Source organism: Myotis brandtii, unplaced genomic scaffold (assembly GCF_000412655.1).
Source record: "Myotis brandtii unplaced genomic scaffold, ASM41265v1 scaffold49, whole genome shotgun sequence".
Taxonomy (NCBI): domain Eukaryota; kingdom Metazoa; phylum Chordata; class Mammalia; order Chiroptera; family Vespertilionidae; genus Myotis; species Myotis brandtii.
In genome coordinates this window covers 4,164,551-4,179,745 of record NW_005368707.1, presented here as the reverse complement: position 1 = coordinate 4,179,745, position 15,195 = coordinate 4,164,551, and the positions used below count along the sequence as shown (strand labels likewise).

Here is a 15,195-nt window from a genome sequence, read left to right as displayed (position 1 = left end):
ACCATGATCTCTCTTCTCCAGATGTTTGGTTATGTAGTTCTCTCTCTGCTTTCCGTGGGGAGAGGCAGGGTTCCTCTAAGTTCACGTAGTCACGCTGCTTGGGGTCCATTGTTTCCGGGTTAGTAGCCGATCTCTGGATGCAATGGATGCAGGTCTTTGGCTTTATACGCTCCCAATAACAGCCACTCAAGATGGCGCGTTCTCCGCGGCTGAGCCGGCGCTCCGGGAGAGATTTCAGCTGCAGTCTCCAACCGTTCCCTTTCTCCCCTTAAAGGTTTTTTTAATTTAACCAAATTTAATATACTTGAAATCACATGGAAAGCTTTATCAAATACAAATTAATAAATATATTTCACTTATATCTTAAATATTATAAAAGGTTTTGCCTCTAAGAAGTGCAAAATAAAGTATTTCTATTATGTCCCACTTTAAATAATACTATACAATTTCACAAATATTTTAAGAACCTCATGATAGTGTACATGAATGCCTCTCCCTGTCCTTTGTGCTATTGTTATCATATATTTTATTTTTATGTACTAACCCCTCAAAACACTGTTACTACTTATGCTTCAGTAAATTATATTTTAGAATGATTAAAAATAAGAGTGTTATATTTATTTTTTCAACTTCTATAGATATGTTTATTTTTGCCATTTCTATAGATTATTTCTCTGTATAGATCCAGTGTTTCTGACTGGTACAATATTCCTTGTGATTGAAGGATTTCATTAACATTTTTTCTAGCACTGGCCTTCTGATGGTGAATTCTCTTGGTTTTTGTTCATCTGTGAAAGACTTTATTTTCACCTTCAAATTTGAAAGATATTTTGGGTCTCCGTATAGAATTTTGAGTTGACAGGTTTTTCCTCCCTTATTAGTACTTTAAAGACATAATTTTATTTTCTTCTAGCTTGCGTTGTTTCTGGTGAGAAGCCTCTTTTAACCATTATGTTTCCTCCTCTATCTATAATGTGTCTTGCATGTCTGACTAGGTAAAGATGTTCTTTTTATCCTTGGTTTTAGCAATTTGAATATGATGACTCCCAGTCAATATAGGGTTTGAATTTAATTTTTTCTAGTGGTGATGGAGAGTGAGGAGGTTCCGCCCTGCAGTTGTATCTGTGTGTGCTACAGCAGAGGTGAAGTTTAGGAACATCACATTACTATCAGTGTAACTCCAGTAGAGGCCTTGGTGTTGAAGTTATCCTTAGTCAATTGTGTCAGTGAGCAACAGAAGTAAGATGCATCTGAGACTTCCTTTTCTGAATTTATCACCAATGTTAATTTTCAGATAGCACTAGAAAATTCAGAAGGGATATCATTGTAAATACGTACTTAATTTTTTCTTTAATAAAGCAAACTAAATTTAATGAAGAACTGCAAAAGGAAAAGGATCAGCCTAATGAGACACCTAAGAAGGAAGCAGCAAGTACCTTACGTAAAGCTAATCCTGGCTCAGACAAGAGTACGTTGGAGAAGAACCAAATTAATTTTGGGAAGAATCACATGATCAAGAGATTAAAGCCAAGTTTAAACTGGAAGACCACTGTTGGTTCCAAAGAGTATGTAGACATTTGCATGATGGGATTTTAAAACCATCTTTAGTGACCATATTTGCCTAATTTTTTACAGAACTTTATTTCATAGTAGAAAATACAGAGTAGTATTCTTTCCTGCTCCTCTTCCTATTTCAAGCAGAGAGATTTGACAGGAAACAGGGTTTATATGTGGGTTCTGGAAAGGGAATGGAAGAACACAATTCACTTTCATGTAGTTGGTAAGTTGGGCAAATAACTTGAAAAAGATGATACAACACACGGAGAAATCACATGGGCTACTTGTTAAGTGGGAGGTGAATTTTTAAATTCAGCTTTTTGTATGTGCTTATTTTTTTAAATTAAGAATTTACCTAAGTGTTTAATGAAAACCAAGTAGGTGACAAAGACTATGCTAAAGCTGGGGATACATGGAAAATCAGATACAGGCCTTTCCGTAACATTGGGTGGAGAAGGTAAAAAAAATAGACAACTACGATCAAGGCAGTAATCTACTAGATTAAAAGGTACAGAGTAAAGGCCTTTCACAATGATGGCAGCCTGTGAAGACATGTTCCTATTACAAAGGAATACTGAACAAATTACTTCTTCTTTATAGAAAGTACATGACTGTGCTCAAAGGAAATTCTCTGTGTCTGGAAAACACATAATTTGGGGGCATGAAAATGTTGGAATACTTGTATGCATTTCTATTTTTAATTTCCTATTAATTACCAAAAAGTAACTAATAAAGAATGTTTTTAGACACAGAACCTCACTTCATGAGGAAAAACATGGTGGAAGACTTGAAAAGTCAGCAACATCTGTTTCACCTGGAAAAGCACAATTGGTTCGGTATGTTTCTGTTAACCAGTTCTTTAACACCATTTCTTACATGATGTGCTAACTAATCCTAACTAATGGCATTCTTACTCTTAGGGTGCCAAGATATTTATACTGACAGTTAGTAGTAATGTTTTGCACAATGATCATACTGGATTTCTTTTAGTGCAGAGCTGGAAGAAATGGCAGAAATCTCACATTATGAAGTTTTCAACTTGGGGAAAAAAACAAACTTTAAGATACTCTACTACATTTATACTACTTGGGGGGGGGTGTCAATATAATAAACACTTTAATTTGTTTGACAGTTCTTCAACTTTTTATTTTTAAATAACTATAGATTCACAAAAAATTGCAGAGATACTACAGAGAGGTCTCATCTCCCCTTCACCTAGCTTCCCCCAAAGGTGACATCTAGGGTAACTACAGCATAATATCAAAACCAGGAGGGTAGCATCGGTACAATGTATATGTATACTTCATGCCATTTTGTCACATGTAAATGGTGTGGGGACTATGGCAATCCAGAAACAGGACTATTCCATCACTACACAGAGCTCCCTCCTGCTACCCCTTATAGTCACACCCACTCCCTTTCCCCCATTATTCCCAGTCCCTGGCAACTGTTAATCTGTTTTCCATTTCTATAATTTTGTCATTTTGAGAATGTCATATAAACATAATCATAAATTTTTTGTACTGGCTGTGTTTTTCATCTAATACTCTTGACATTCATCCAAGTTGTGGCATGTATTAGTAATTTGTCTCTTTTTTTTTGCTAAGTAGTATTCCATGGTATGGATGTACCATACTGTAATTTCTCACTTATTGAGGGAAATTTTCATTCCTCTCAGTTTTTGGCTATTACAATTAAGGTGGCTGTAAATAATTATAGACAAATTTCTATATGGATGTAAGCTTTCATTTCTCTAGGACAGCGGTTCTCAACCTGTGGGTCGTGACCCCTTTGGCGGTCGAACGACCCTTTCACAGGGGTCGCCTAAGACCATCCTGCATATCAGATATTTACATTACAATTTATAACAGTAGCAACATCACAGTTATGAAGTAGCAACGAAAATAATTTTATGGTTGGGTCACAACATGAGGAACTGTATTTAAAGGGCCAGAAGGTTGAGAACCACTGCTCTAGGATAAATGCCCAATTGCCGACACATGTAATAATTGTGTGTTTAGCTTTATAAGAAATTGCCAGATTCTTCCAGAGTGGCTGTACCATTTTACTATCCTACTAACAATGTATGAGACTCAGTTTCTTCTTATCCTTGCCAACATTTGGTATTGCCATATTTTTTATTTTCGCTGCACTAAAAGATGTGTAGTGTTGTCTCATTATGGAATTAGCATTTCCTAAAATGGCTAGTGATATTGAACATCTTTTCATGAGCTTATTGCTCATGTATGTTCTTCAGTGAAATGTCTTGTATGTCTTTTGCTTATTATCCAATCAGATCATGTTTTGTTTTTAAATGTTGTGTTTTGAGAGTTCTTTATCTATTTTGGGTATCCTAGGTTGGATATGTGGTTTGCAAATATTTTCTCCTCTCTGTAACTTGTTTTTTTCATTCTCTTAATATAGGGTCTCTCATAAAACAAGTTTTTAATTTTGATAAAGTTCAATGTATCAATTTTTCTTTTATGGATTGTGCTTTTGATATCATGTCTAAGAACTCTTTGTGATGCCTCTAGTCCTGAAGATTTTCTCCTTTGTTTTTCTCTAAAAGTTGTGTTATTTTTACATTAAAGACTGTGATCCATTTTGAGTTAATTTTATATATAAGGTGTGAGGCTTAGGCCAAGCTACACTTTTTTGCCTATGGATGTCCAGATGCTCCAGCACCATTTGATGAAAAGACTGTCTTTTCATCATTGAATTGCTTTTGCATTGTTAAAAAAAAAACCAGTTGGGTGTGCTTATGTGAGTCTATTTCTGGGTCTCTATTATATTCAGTTGATTTTTATCTGTAGCCTTTCATGAATACCACACTGTCTTGATTACTGTAGCTATATAGTAAATCTTGAAATATGGTAAAGTGGTTATTCTCACCTTCTTTTAAAAATTGTTTTTGTTATTCTAGTTTCCTTCCTTTTCACATAAATTTAGAATAATCTTGCTATATCTATTTTTAAAAATGTGCCAAAAATTTTGATGTTTTTACTATGTAGAGTAATCTATAAACACTATGTGTGTCTTCATTTGGACTTTTTATTTATTTCACCAGCATTATGTAGTTTTTAGCATACAAGTCCTGTACAAAATTTTGTTAGATTTATATCTGGAACTAGAGACTCCAGTACAATGCTGAATAGCAGTGGTCAAAGTGGACATCCTTGTTTGTTCTCCATCTTAGGGGAAAATGTCTTTCACTATAGTAAGTACAATGATAGTGTCGGTTTTGTACATATTCTTTATCAAGTTGAGGAAGTCCCCCTCTGTCCTTGTTTTTGGTGTTTTTTTTTAGAGTTTTTATCATTTAGGTAGATGTTGCTGAAATAGTAACATTATAAGCATGTACATGCTGTAACATAAATATATTTATTATATGTTGTTGTTATTATTTTTTTTAGAGTTTTTATCATTTAGGTAGATGTTGCTAAATATATTTATTATATGTTGTTATTATTCTTAGTAAGAGTGCTGACAAGGTTGAGGAAGTTGTTAGTGAGAGCTCTTCAGAGAGTGAAGAAGATGAAGAACCACCTGATCATCGCCAGGAAGCAAATGCAGATTTGCCATCGGAATATTGGCAGATTCAGAAGCTGGTGAAATATTTGAAGGTAAGACAGACCCTTTGTACTATGTTTGCAATGTTTATTTTTAAATCCTTGCCCCCAAATGTATATTCTGCTTTCAAGTTTATTGTATGTTTCTTTCAAATAAGGGTTGTAGAAACCCTATTTTTATTTAAATGTGTACAGGGAGGAAGGTCTTCTTCCCTCTAGGATGACAAGGTTAGTCCTCCTGGAGCAGGCAGGCTGCCTAGAGCCAGCTATCTTGCTTAGAGCAACTGGGGTAGCACCAGATACTATGACTTACCACCAGTGAGGTGTGATGGAAAGAGCATGAATTTTTGAAGTTGGACTAATTTTTCTGCTGTACCACTTACTAGCAGTGTGGCTGTTGAAAAGTTTGGTTTGAGCCTTATTTTTCTCAACCTATGGTATAAAATAAGTATCCTATAGGATTAGTTTAAGGATTGAGAAAACATTTGAAACATGTGGCATAGTGTCTGATACATAGTAGGTACTTAAAATATTCATTAGTGCATTTCCATTATTATCTTCAGTAATAAAACATACATATGAAAACAGTTTACATAATGACTGGCCATATAATGTTGTATTTAAGTACTTGGATGGTGGTGGGGGTGGGGGGAGGAAATCAAAGAAAATGATTTGCCAAAACCCAGATTAATATTATTTTCTGATATTGGATAGCTGATATTGATCACATCTAGGCTGTGTTTAAAGCAAAAGTCCAGAAGTACTTGTGAAAACAACATTATGGCTTATCTCATGTTTTCCTTCTGCTTCTCCATGTCTTTGGTCAAATCAACATGGGCATTTGCCAATGCCTTTGCATACTTAAAGGCATTTAGGTAACTCCTAAAGTGCTAATGGGTACTTTTCCTGTGCCTTTGAGGTCTTCCAGAACTGACAGGTAAAATAGCCTATTTGTGCATATTTTTGTGAATTCTCCAAGGCCCTGCATAGATATGGCCTTGTAGGCATAAGTCAGTTGAAAAAGTTTTTCTTGCAAGAAACATATGCCCCTTCCTCTGTCAGACACAGTCTCAGCTGCAATTTATAGAAAAAGAAAAGTTTTCCTGAATCCCATGGAAAGGTAGTCAAGAAATTTGGAAAATGGGGAAAGGATTCTAATTCTCCTTGGAGAATTAAAATTTAGACATTGCTGATTCAAAGGAACTTACTAACATCATTGAAAACAAGAGCAGTTAATTATCTAAGCTTGGTAATCATTCCATAATATATCTGTATAGCAAATCAGCACATTGTACACTTTAAATAGAGATATTTATATTTGTCAATTATTCCTCAATAAAGTTGAAAAAACACACAATGCTAACAGTACAATCAAAGTTGAAAGTAGGCATTTCTAAGCGTCAGGACAGAAGCAAGTAGGAGAGAAGTGATCATAATCTAATGTCAGCCTTGCTTGTAGCATTTGCCATGCTCTAAATGTGTGTCTGCTGCTAACAGTGAGTCATTCTTGCATAACTATTAATATGTTTATATGCATAGTATACTTTATACAAATCCTATTAGTGGTGTTCCAAGAAATAACAAATTTGAAAGCAAAATAAGTCATTAAATTTTAATTGAGATTTCCACTGTAGCCTTGTCAAGCTTGCTAAGTAGATCTGAATGTTATGTTTTTTTGGATGTACTACCCAATAATTTTGCTGGCATTTTTTGGTGTTTGAATATTATTACAATTTGTTCTTTCTAAGTAATTTAACAGAAGAAATTCAAAGGGAAGATTATGTGAATATGTTTTGGAACATTCCATTATAAAACCAGAAACTGATGTTAAATCTGAATTAATAAAAACAACAAAGACTTAGATGGCCAATCCAGAATCAGGACAAGCAGATAAAATATTTTCATCATTAAAAAAGGAAATGAGCTTATGTGAAGCAAACCCTAATGCCTGCCTTGGCTATGCTTTTAGAAGCCTCTTAATAATTTGACCAATGTCAATACAAAATGAAAGAAAAATTACCTTTTTACATCTAGAATATTAGCCAAGAAGCAAAAACCAACACTGTTGGATAGAACGATCAATGCTTTGTGTGTTTTAAAATTTAACTTTAAGAATGATATCTTATAAATGTAAATATTTTAATATCATTTTTCAATTTCTAAAATGACTTTTATTTGGCCTTTATATTGTGTTAATGTTCCTCTCTTTTAGTGTTTTCTGGTCTCAAATATCAGGTAGAGATAATTTTTAAATGTTGTTGTAATATATATAGCTTATTTTTTTTACAGAACACCTCTGAAATTTTTAGCATTGCTACCACACAAAAAATGATACACTGTTTAACATTATTCTCTAGTATGGTCAGGATTATTATTTTTACAATGTAAATAAAGTTTAGGAAAAAGTATGGGGTAACATGATTTCTGGAATTCCTAAGAATTTCTGGGAATTCTGATTTCTTATTCCAAAATTTGAAGATTCATATCTGTTAGAAATTTGGAAACACTAGCATGGAGCACAGGCTGGAGTTCAGGCCCCATGGTCCATCCTGTACCCCTTTGACAGGTGTCTGCGCACAAGCCATACATACAGTCAACATGGTGGCTTAGCTGGGCATGCACGGCAGCAATGTACAGACTCAGGAGACCTTCCTGGCAGTGACTTGATCCTTTTCTGAACTGCAGAGCTGCCCTGATCTCTCCTCTACTCATAAAGAGCATATCACCCACCTGGAGAAAAGATTGGCAGTTTATAACTTTTGTCACCAAAAACTTGGGCAGCTTGAGCCAGACGAGCTTTGTCGATAAGACAGGGCCTTTGGAAGAGCCCTGGTGTTTATCCAAATAATTCTGGTCTATTAACTGCATTTCATTGGTGAAAGAAAATAGTCAAAGGGGTGCAAGTATCAGCAGGACCAGGAGTAGACTAATGGATTAGTAGTTAGCAGCACGATCTTCAATATCAGAAAGACTTCAGTTGAGTCAGGATCTGCCACTACTAGTTCTCTAGCCTTGGGAGAGCTGGTGGGTCTCTCTAGACTTCACTTTCCTCACTGGTCAAGATGGCAAAATAAAACGTTCCATATTTTAGAATTATTATGAATATTAAATGAAATCTAATACATGTAAGGTATTGGCAATAATAATAATTTCCATTACATATTATTGCTATAAACAGTATATAGTGTGGAGTCTTGAGATACACAAGTGATCTCTACTTTTGCTTTAAATTTTCTAGCAACCATTAAAAGGAGGGAAATGCGGTGAGTTAATATGTTGAGGGAAAGATTCTTAATCATAATAAGATAGAAATAACTCAGTTGCCCATGTGTGTAACCCATCCTGGTGCTAAGAGCAGAAGGAATTTTCTCCCTGAAGACTTAAAGGGGCAGACTGTGAGTGAGGTAGTGAACATCTGCTTCAATAATATCCTCCCAGTGAACATGGTAAGGAGGTTCTCAAAATAGTCTAGTTATTGGATAACTATTTTAAGTTTTTCAACTATTTAGGATAAATACATATAATACTAGGCCAAAAAGGGATGCACTATTTCTGTCCCAGAACAGCTAAGAAAAACATTTATTGATGAAGTGCTATTTAAGCTCGCACAAGTTCTTCATCAATAAATTATGTGCAAATGTGATACTTTTGGCCAGACAGTAAATTGCTTGGAATTATTATAGTTCCCACAGGTAAATATTCTTAGCATAGCCAATAAAAGAAAAAGTATATCTACAAATGATTTCAAGGTTTTGATGCAGATAGATATTTTATATGGAGATACAAAAGGATATTAAAAGTCTTTGAAATGCAAAATTGAATGTCTCTAGGTAATCTCAAAATAAATACACTTGACATTTAATTTATAAAATTATTTCTAAATGTAGACTTAAACTAGCAGAGAAATGTTAATGTTGACCTGACTTTCTACTTAATTTTCCAAGTACAGCAATGTCTGTGATTGTTGAAAAAAAAAATTGATGAGCTCATTAATACTCAAATGGGTCAATGAACTATAGTTATTATTTATCCAGAGCTATGAGCTCAGGTCTTGGCATGCAAGTAAAGGGAGTTTGCATTTAATTATTTGGCTTTGACACACGATCATTACATCTTGCAAGTTTTATATATGTATATATTCGTATAATCTGGATTTTTAGGACACAATTTAATTTTTTCAGATGAATATTTATTCAGAATTGTGGAAAGCCATATTTTTACATAAGATGTTATGACTTGACAATTTTTTAAATTTTCTTTTTATTGTTGACACTATTACAGATGTCCTCATTTTCCCCGTCTTTGCCCACCTCCACCCAGCCCCTGCTCCTCCCTTTCCTCTGGTCATCTCCACACTGTTGTCTGTGCCTACTATGGGTTATGCATATATGTTTTCGGCTAATCCCTTTACCTTCTTTCATCCAGTCTCCTCTTTCCCCTCCCCTCTGACAGCTGTCAGTCTTTTCTGTCTATCTATGCCTCTGTTTCTATTTTGTTTGTCAGTTTATTTTGTAGAACACGATTTACTTTTTAAATTAATTAATACTTGGCTTTTTTACTCACCACATTCCAACTCCCCCCCCCCCCCCATATAACTGATGACTCTGTACCCTGATTCTAAATGAAGCAATAACCCCCTTTCAGCTACCTTACTGAGATGCACTTGCATTCTGCCTTCTATCGTTAAGGTTTAGCGTGTCTGTCTTATCAGCTGTCTATCCTATCAAAGACCATATTAAATTATTTGTCTTGCAGGGGTCTTGCTAGTGAGCACAGCCTTACCTCTCAACCCTTTGCCCAAAAGGTGTCACTTTGAGAGCGCAGGTTCTTGAGAGGCCAGGCTGTGCCATTCTTCACACTCAGGTCCTCGAGAGCAGTTCTCCCTCCCTGCGAACCACATTCTTCCTTCTGCATTGCTGACTTTCTGCAACTTCTCTTCCTCTTCTCTCTCCTCCTTTTTCTGCCCCCTTTCTCCTTGTAGGTGTACTATTTTCTATTCTGTATTTTCTAGCTTAATAAGGATATTATTTTCTTCCCTGGCCAGAAATGCTCCAAAATCTTGCAGTTTTGCTATGGATCAGTTCTAGCACCTGGGAGAGATGGTTTAATAAGGTGTATGTATCACACTAGTTCTGTGAATCGCTCTAAAAATACAGAAGTTTTACTCACTTCTAAATCATGTATGTGGAGAACCCCTTTGTGAAATAGGAGGAGAGTTGGAAGATTTTGTGTGTATGTGTGTGTTTGGAAATGTGGACTTATTAGTCACAAGTATTATGACATAAATTAATGCAAATGGGTCCTCTCTAGTAATGTGAGATAAAATGTTGAAAGGTCATAATTATATGCATTTCATACACATTGTTGTAAGTGTTCTTTTTAAAATTTATTTATTTATTTCTTTATTTACTTGTTTTTTAATTCTTTATTGTTGAAAGTATTACATATGTCTCCTTTTCCCCCCATTGACTTCTCCCAGCCCACTCCCTCCCCCTAGTACAGGCCCTCACCTCCTCCCTACTGTCTGTATTTATTGGTTATGCTTATATGCATGCATACAAATACTTTGGTTAATCTCTTATACCTCCACTTCCACCCTCCCCTGCCTCCCTCCATGGCTTGACAGTCTGTTCAATACTTCTATGTCTCTGGATCTGTTTTTGTTCATCAGTTTATGTTGTTCATTATATTCCACAAATGAGTGAGATCATGTGATACTTATCTTTCTCCAACTGGCTTATTTCGCTTAGCATAATGCTCTCCAGGTCCATCCATGCTGCTGCAAATGGTAAGAGTTCTTTCTTTTTTTAAAATATATTTTATTGATTTTAGAGATGAAGGGAGAGGGAGAGAGAGAAATAGAAACATTGATGATGAGAGAGAACCCTTGATTGGCTGCCTCCTGCATGCCCCCTACTGGGGATCAAGCCTGCAACCAGGCATGTGCCCTTGACCAGAATTGACCTGGGACCCTTCAGTACACAGGCCGACACTCTATCCATTGAGCCAAACCAGCGAGTGCAAGTTCTTTCTTTTTTATAGCAGCGAATTATTCCATTGTGTAGATGTACTATAGTTTTTTAATCCACTCATCTGCTGATTGGCACTTAGGCTGTTTCCAAATCTTAGCTATTATAAATGGTGCTGCTATGAACATAGGAGTGCATATATTCTTTCTGATTTCTTGGAGGTATATTTCTAGAAGTGGGATTACTGGATCAAAACGGAGTTCTATTTTTTAAATTTTGATGAAACTCCATTCTGTTTTCTACAGTGGCTGCACCATTCTGCATTCCCACCAGCAGTGTACTAGGGTTCCTTTTTCTCCACTTCCTGTCAGCACTTGTCATTTGTTGATTTGTTGATAATAGTCATTCTGACAGGTGTGAGATGGTACCTCATTGTCATTTTGATTTGCATCTCTCAGATGTTGGTGACTTAGAGCACTTTTTCATATACCTCTTGACTATTAGTATGTTCATTTTGGAGAAGTGTCTATTCAGGTCCTTTGCCCATTTTTTGATTGGGTTGTTTATCTTCCTTTTGATGACTTGTATGAGTTCCTTATAAATTTTGAAGATTAAACCCTTATCGGAGATAACATTGGCAAATGTGTTCTCCCATGCAGTGAGCTCGCTTATTGTTTTGTTGATGGTTTATTTGCTGTGCATAAGCTTTTTATTTTGATGTGGTCCCATTTGTTTATTTTCTCCTTAGTTTCCATTGCCCTAGGAGCTGTATCAGTAAAGATGTTACTACAACATGTGTCTGATATTTTGCTGCCTATGGATTCTAACATTTTTATGATTTCTTGTCTTACGTGTAAGTCTTTTGTCCATTTTGAGTTTATTTTTGTGTATGGTATAAGTTGGTGGTCTAGTTTCATTTTTTTTTTTTTGCATCCATCTGTCCAATTTTCTCAATGCCACCTATTGAAGAGACTGTCTTGACTCCATTGTATGCTTTTGTCTCCTTTGTCAAATACTAATTGAGCATAATGGCTTAGGTAGAGTTCTGGGTTATCTGTTCTGTTCCATTTGTTTCCATAAGGTTTTTTATTTCTTCTTGGATCTCTTTGGTATCCCAGTCATTGTTTAATAGCATGCTATTTAGCCTGCATGTGTTTGTTTTTTATTGTCTTTATTGTATTTGATATCTAATTTTATGCCATTGTGATCTGAGATCATGCTTTGTATGATTTCGAGCTTCTTGAGTTTGTAGAGACTTAGCCTGTGTCCTAACATGTGGTCTATCTTTGAAAATGTCCCATGTGTACTTGAGAAGAATGTATATTTCTGTAGCTTTGGGGTGAAATGTTCTGGAGATGTCCATTAATTCCATCTGATCTAGTGAGAGAAGTTTAGGATTGCTGTTTCTTTGCCAATATTTTGTGTCGAGGATTTATCTAGTGATATCAATGGGGTATTAAAGTCCCCTACTATGATTGTATTGTCCAACTCTCCCTTGATATCTTCAAGATTTAAGTGTTCTTAATGTGAAAAATGAATCTTGGGACCCGAGGTTGAAAGCCCCTTGAAATCTATTTCTGTGGAGATTGATATGGAATTTATTACTGTAGTATCAGTAAATCCAAGAGAAAATTGGGCAGACTAGAGTGAAACCAAGAAAATGGTTGGCCAGCTTTCAGGGATCTCAGAGCCTGGGTCTAGCATCATGTTTTATACCCACTCTAGGCATTTCCCAGGGATGTGAGGTGAGGATGTACCATCCTGGCATCAGCTGAAGGCTCAGCTGGAGTAATATTAGCAAGCAAGCTGGAAACTTCTGCCTGCCCCTACTCTGAAGTGCTTCATTGGGCTGATCTATTCATGAGTACTTGCTACAATATGGAGGAATCTAGGTTAATCCTCAGGGTCATTTCCCCAGGTGCATCTTCTCCCTCTTGGATGCCTGTTTCTGCACCTGGGAAACAGCATTGATTGAGAAAGCCGAGTCCACCAGCAGGTGGCATGCAAAATAAATTTGAGTGGGAAGTGACAAGGGGCTTGTGTTGATAGTGGAGGTGTGTTGGGGGCTTGGAATAGGAGAGTGTCCTTGGAAGCACAAAGAAATGACCAAGAAAAAATAAAGGCCAGTTTCTGAGGAGAGTTTGGTTTAGAACAGATTAATTTTGAAGACAGTGAAATATCCAAATAGATATAGCCCATGCAACAATTGGAAATAAAAAACTGGAACTCAAATTTTTTCATTAGAAATGAAACTACCTGTTTGGGAGCTAGGGGCAGGAATGAGACTGAGGTGAGAGAGTGGAGTCTGTGGGCCTATTTTTGTCTTTTTATTCATGATTGGATGTGCGCTCTTGATAGCTAATCAGAACATTGCTGCCTCTCACTTGGGTTAGTACAAGTAAGGCAATATTTTTGGATCAAAATTACTATGCCAAAACTGGTGGTCTTCCTTTAAACATTAGTTTGCCATCTTATAAGCAGACTAGTGGCCCAGTGCACGAATTTGTGCACATTGAAAGGAATTTAATTAGAAGAACTATTTTAATATCACTATTTGCCCTTTCTCTATAATAAAAGTGTAAACCAAATTCATGATTGACAATGACAGATGGAAACACACGCATGCAATTGGCACCAGCAAATGCTTTATATGTATCATGCATGAACGAGTCAACTTAGCCTTTTCTAGATATAGAACAAACTTGCTTAATTAAACTTGCTTTCTGATTTGGCTAAACTTTTCCCAGCCCAGTGAAGCACTCCAACTTCTCTTTCAAGTAATTGTCAGCAACACAGCAGTAAATATCAACACGAAGCAGATTATTGTTGTAGATCACACAGGGAGAACAAAGGGTAAAATATTTAACTGCAGTAGTGTATGACTATATTCTGTGCAGTGAGAAAACCTGAAGTCATTTTCAAGTTCCACTATTTCTTAGTTCTTTTCAGTTGGGTCAAGTTTCTAAGCTTTCTAAATCTCTGCTTTCCAGCTAATGAAAAGAAAATAGGATTCCACCAGAGTCTCCTATTTACCTCCTCCAGGACTTCTGTGAGGATCAAATGAGATGAGGCATGGGAAAATGCTTCACAGACATTTGGTTACAGTGTAAAGTGTTTCCACCTGGGTATAAAGCAAGTCCTGTTACTGGGCTGAAGAAACTGCAAGGAGACTAGTCGCTAGGGAGAGGAAGCAGGTGTTGCTACTTGATGTCATTATCTTGACAGAGGGAAAAACACTTAGTATATTAGCCTTTTATATAGGTAGATCACTGGCCTTCAAAAAATCTTAAATAAAGTAACATTTTATTTGGTAATTTCATGCAACTAGCTCTTAGACACAAAATATTACAGGAAGGTAAATAATTGGGAAAGTTTGAAGCAAAAAGAGAAAAAAAATGTCTATTTTTAAAGTAAGCTTCCATCTGATTGAAAGCTGGTACATTCTAAACTCCAAGGGGCTAGATATGAAGACTGGGGAGATGATGGGCTTTTTTTCTTTCTTTCTTTTTTTTAATCCACACCTGAGGATATGATTTTAAAGATTGTCAGAGAGAGAGAGAAACATGAATCTGTTTACCCCCTGTATGCGCCCCAACCAGTAATTGAACTGCAACCTAGGTATGTGCCCTGACTGAGAATTGAACCTGCAACCTTTTGTTTTATGGGATTATGCTCCAACCAACTGAACCACCCGACCAGAGCAATGATGGGCTTTTTATTCTTAAATTTTTTTTCTTTATTGGTTAAGGTATTACATATGTGTCCTTATCACCCCATTGCCCCCTCACCCCCCCACTCATGCCCTCACCCCTTGGTGTCTGTGTCCGTTGGTTAGGCTTATATGCATGCATACAAATCCCTTGGTTGATCTCTCCCCCTTACCCCAACTCTACGCTACCTTCCCTCTGAGGTTTGATGGTCTGATCGATGCTTTTTGGCTCTGGATCTGTTTTTGTTCATCAGTTTATGTTGTTCATTATATCCCACAAATGAGTGAGATCATGGGATATTTATCTTGCTCTGACTGGTTTATTTTGCTTAGCATAATGTTCTCCAGTTTCATCCATGCTGCTGCAAATGGTAAGAATTCCTTCTTTTTT

General features: G+C 36.2%; 1 protein-coding gene across 2 annotated transcripts in view; it reads left to right on the top strand.

Annotated features, from left to right (window-relative positions):
- ARMC4 (armadillo repeat containing 4) overlaps positions 1-15,195 on the top strand; it is a 221,512-nt gene that overhangs the window by 35,149 nt on the left and 171,168 nt on the right. For both annotated transcript variants that reach the window (XM_005876555.2, XM_014548019.1), the window contains 3 exons: positions 1,360-1,565; positions 2,304-2,393; positions 5,033-5,180. In XM_005876555.2, coding sequence (XP_005876617.1) covers positions 1,360-1,565; positions 2,304-2,393; positions 5,033-5,180 — 444 coding nt within the window. The remainder of the gene's footprint in view (positions 1-1,359; positions 1,566-2,303; positions 2,394-5,032; positions 5,181-15,195) is intronic.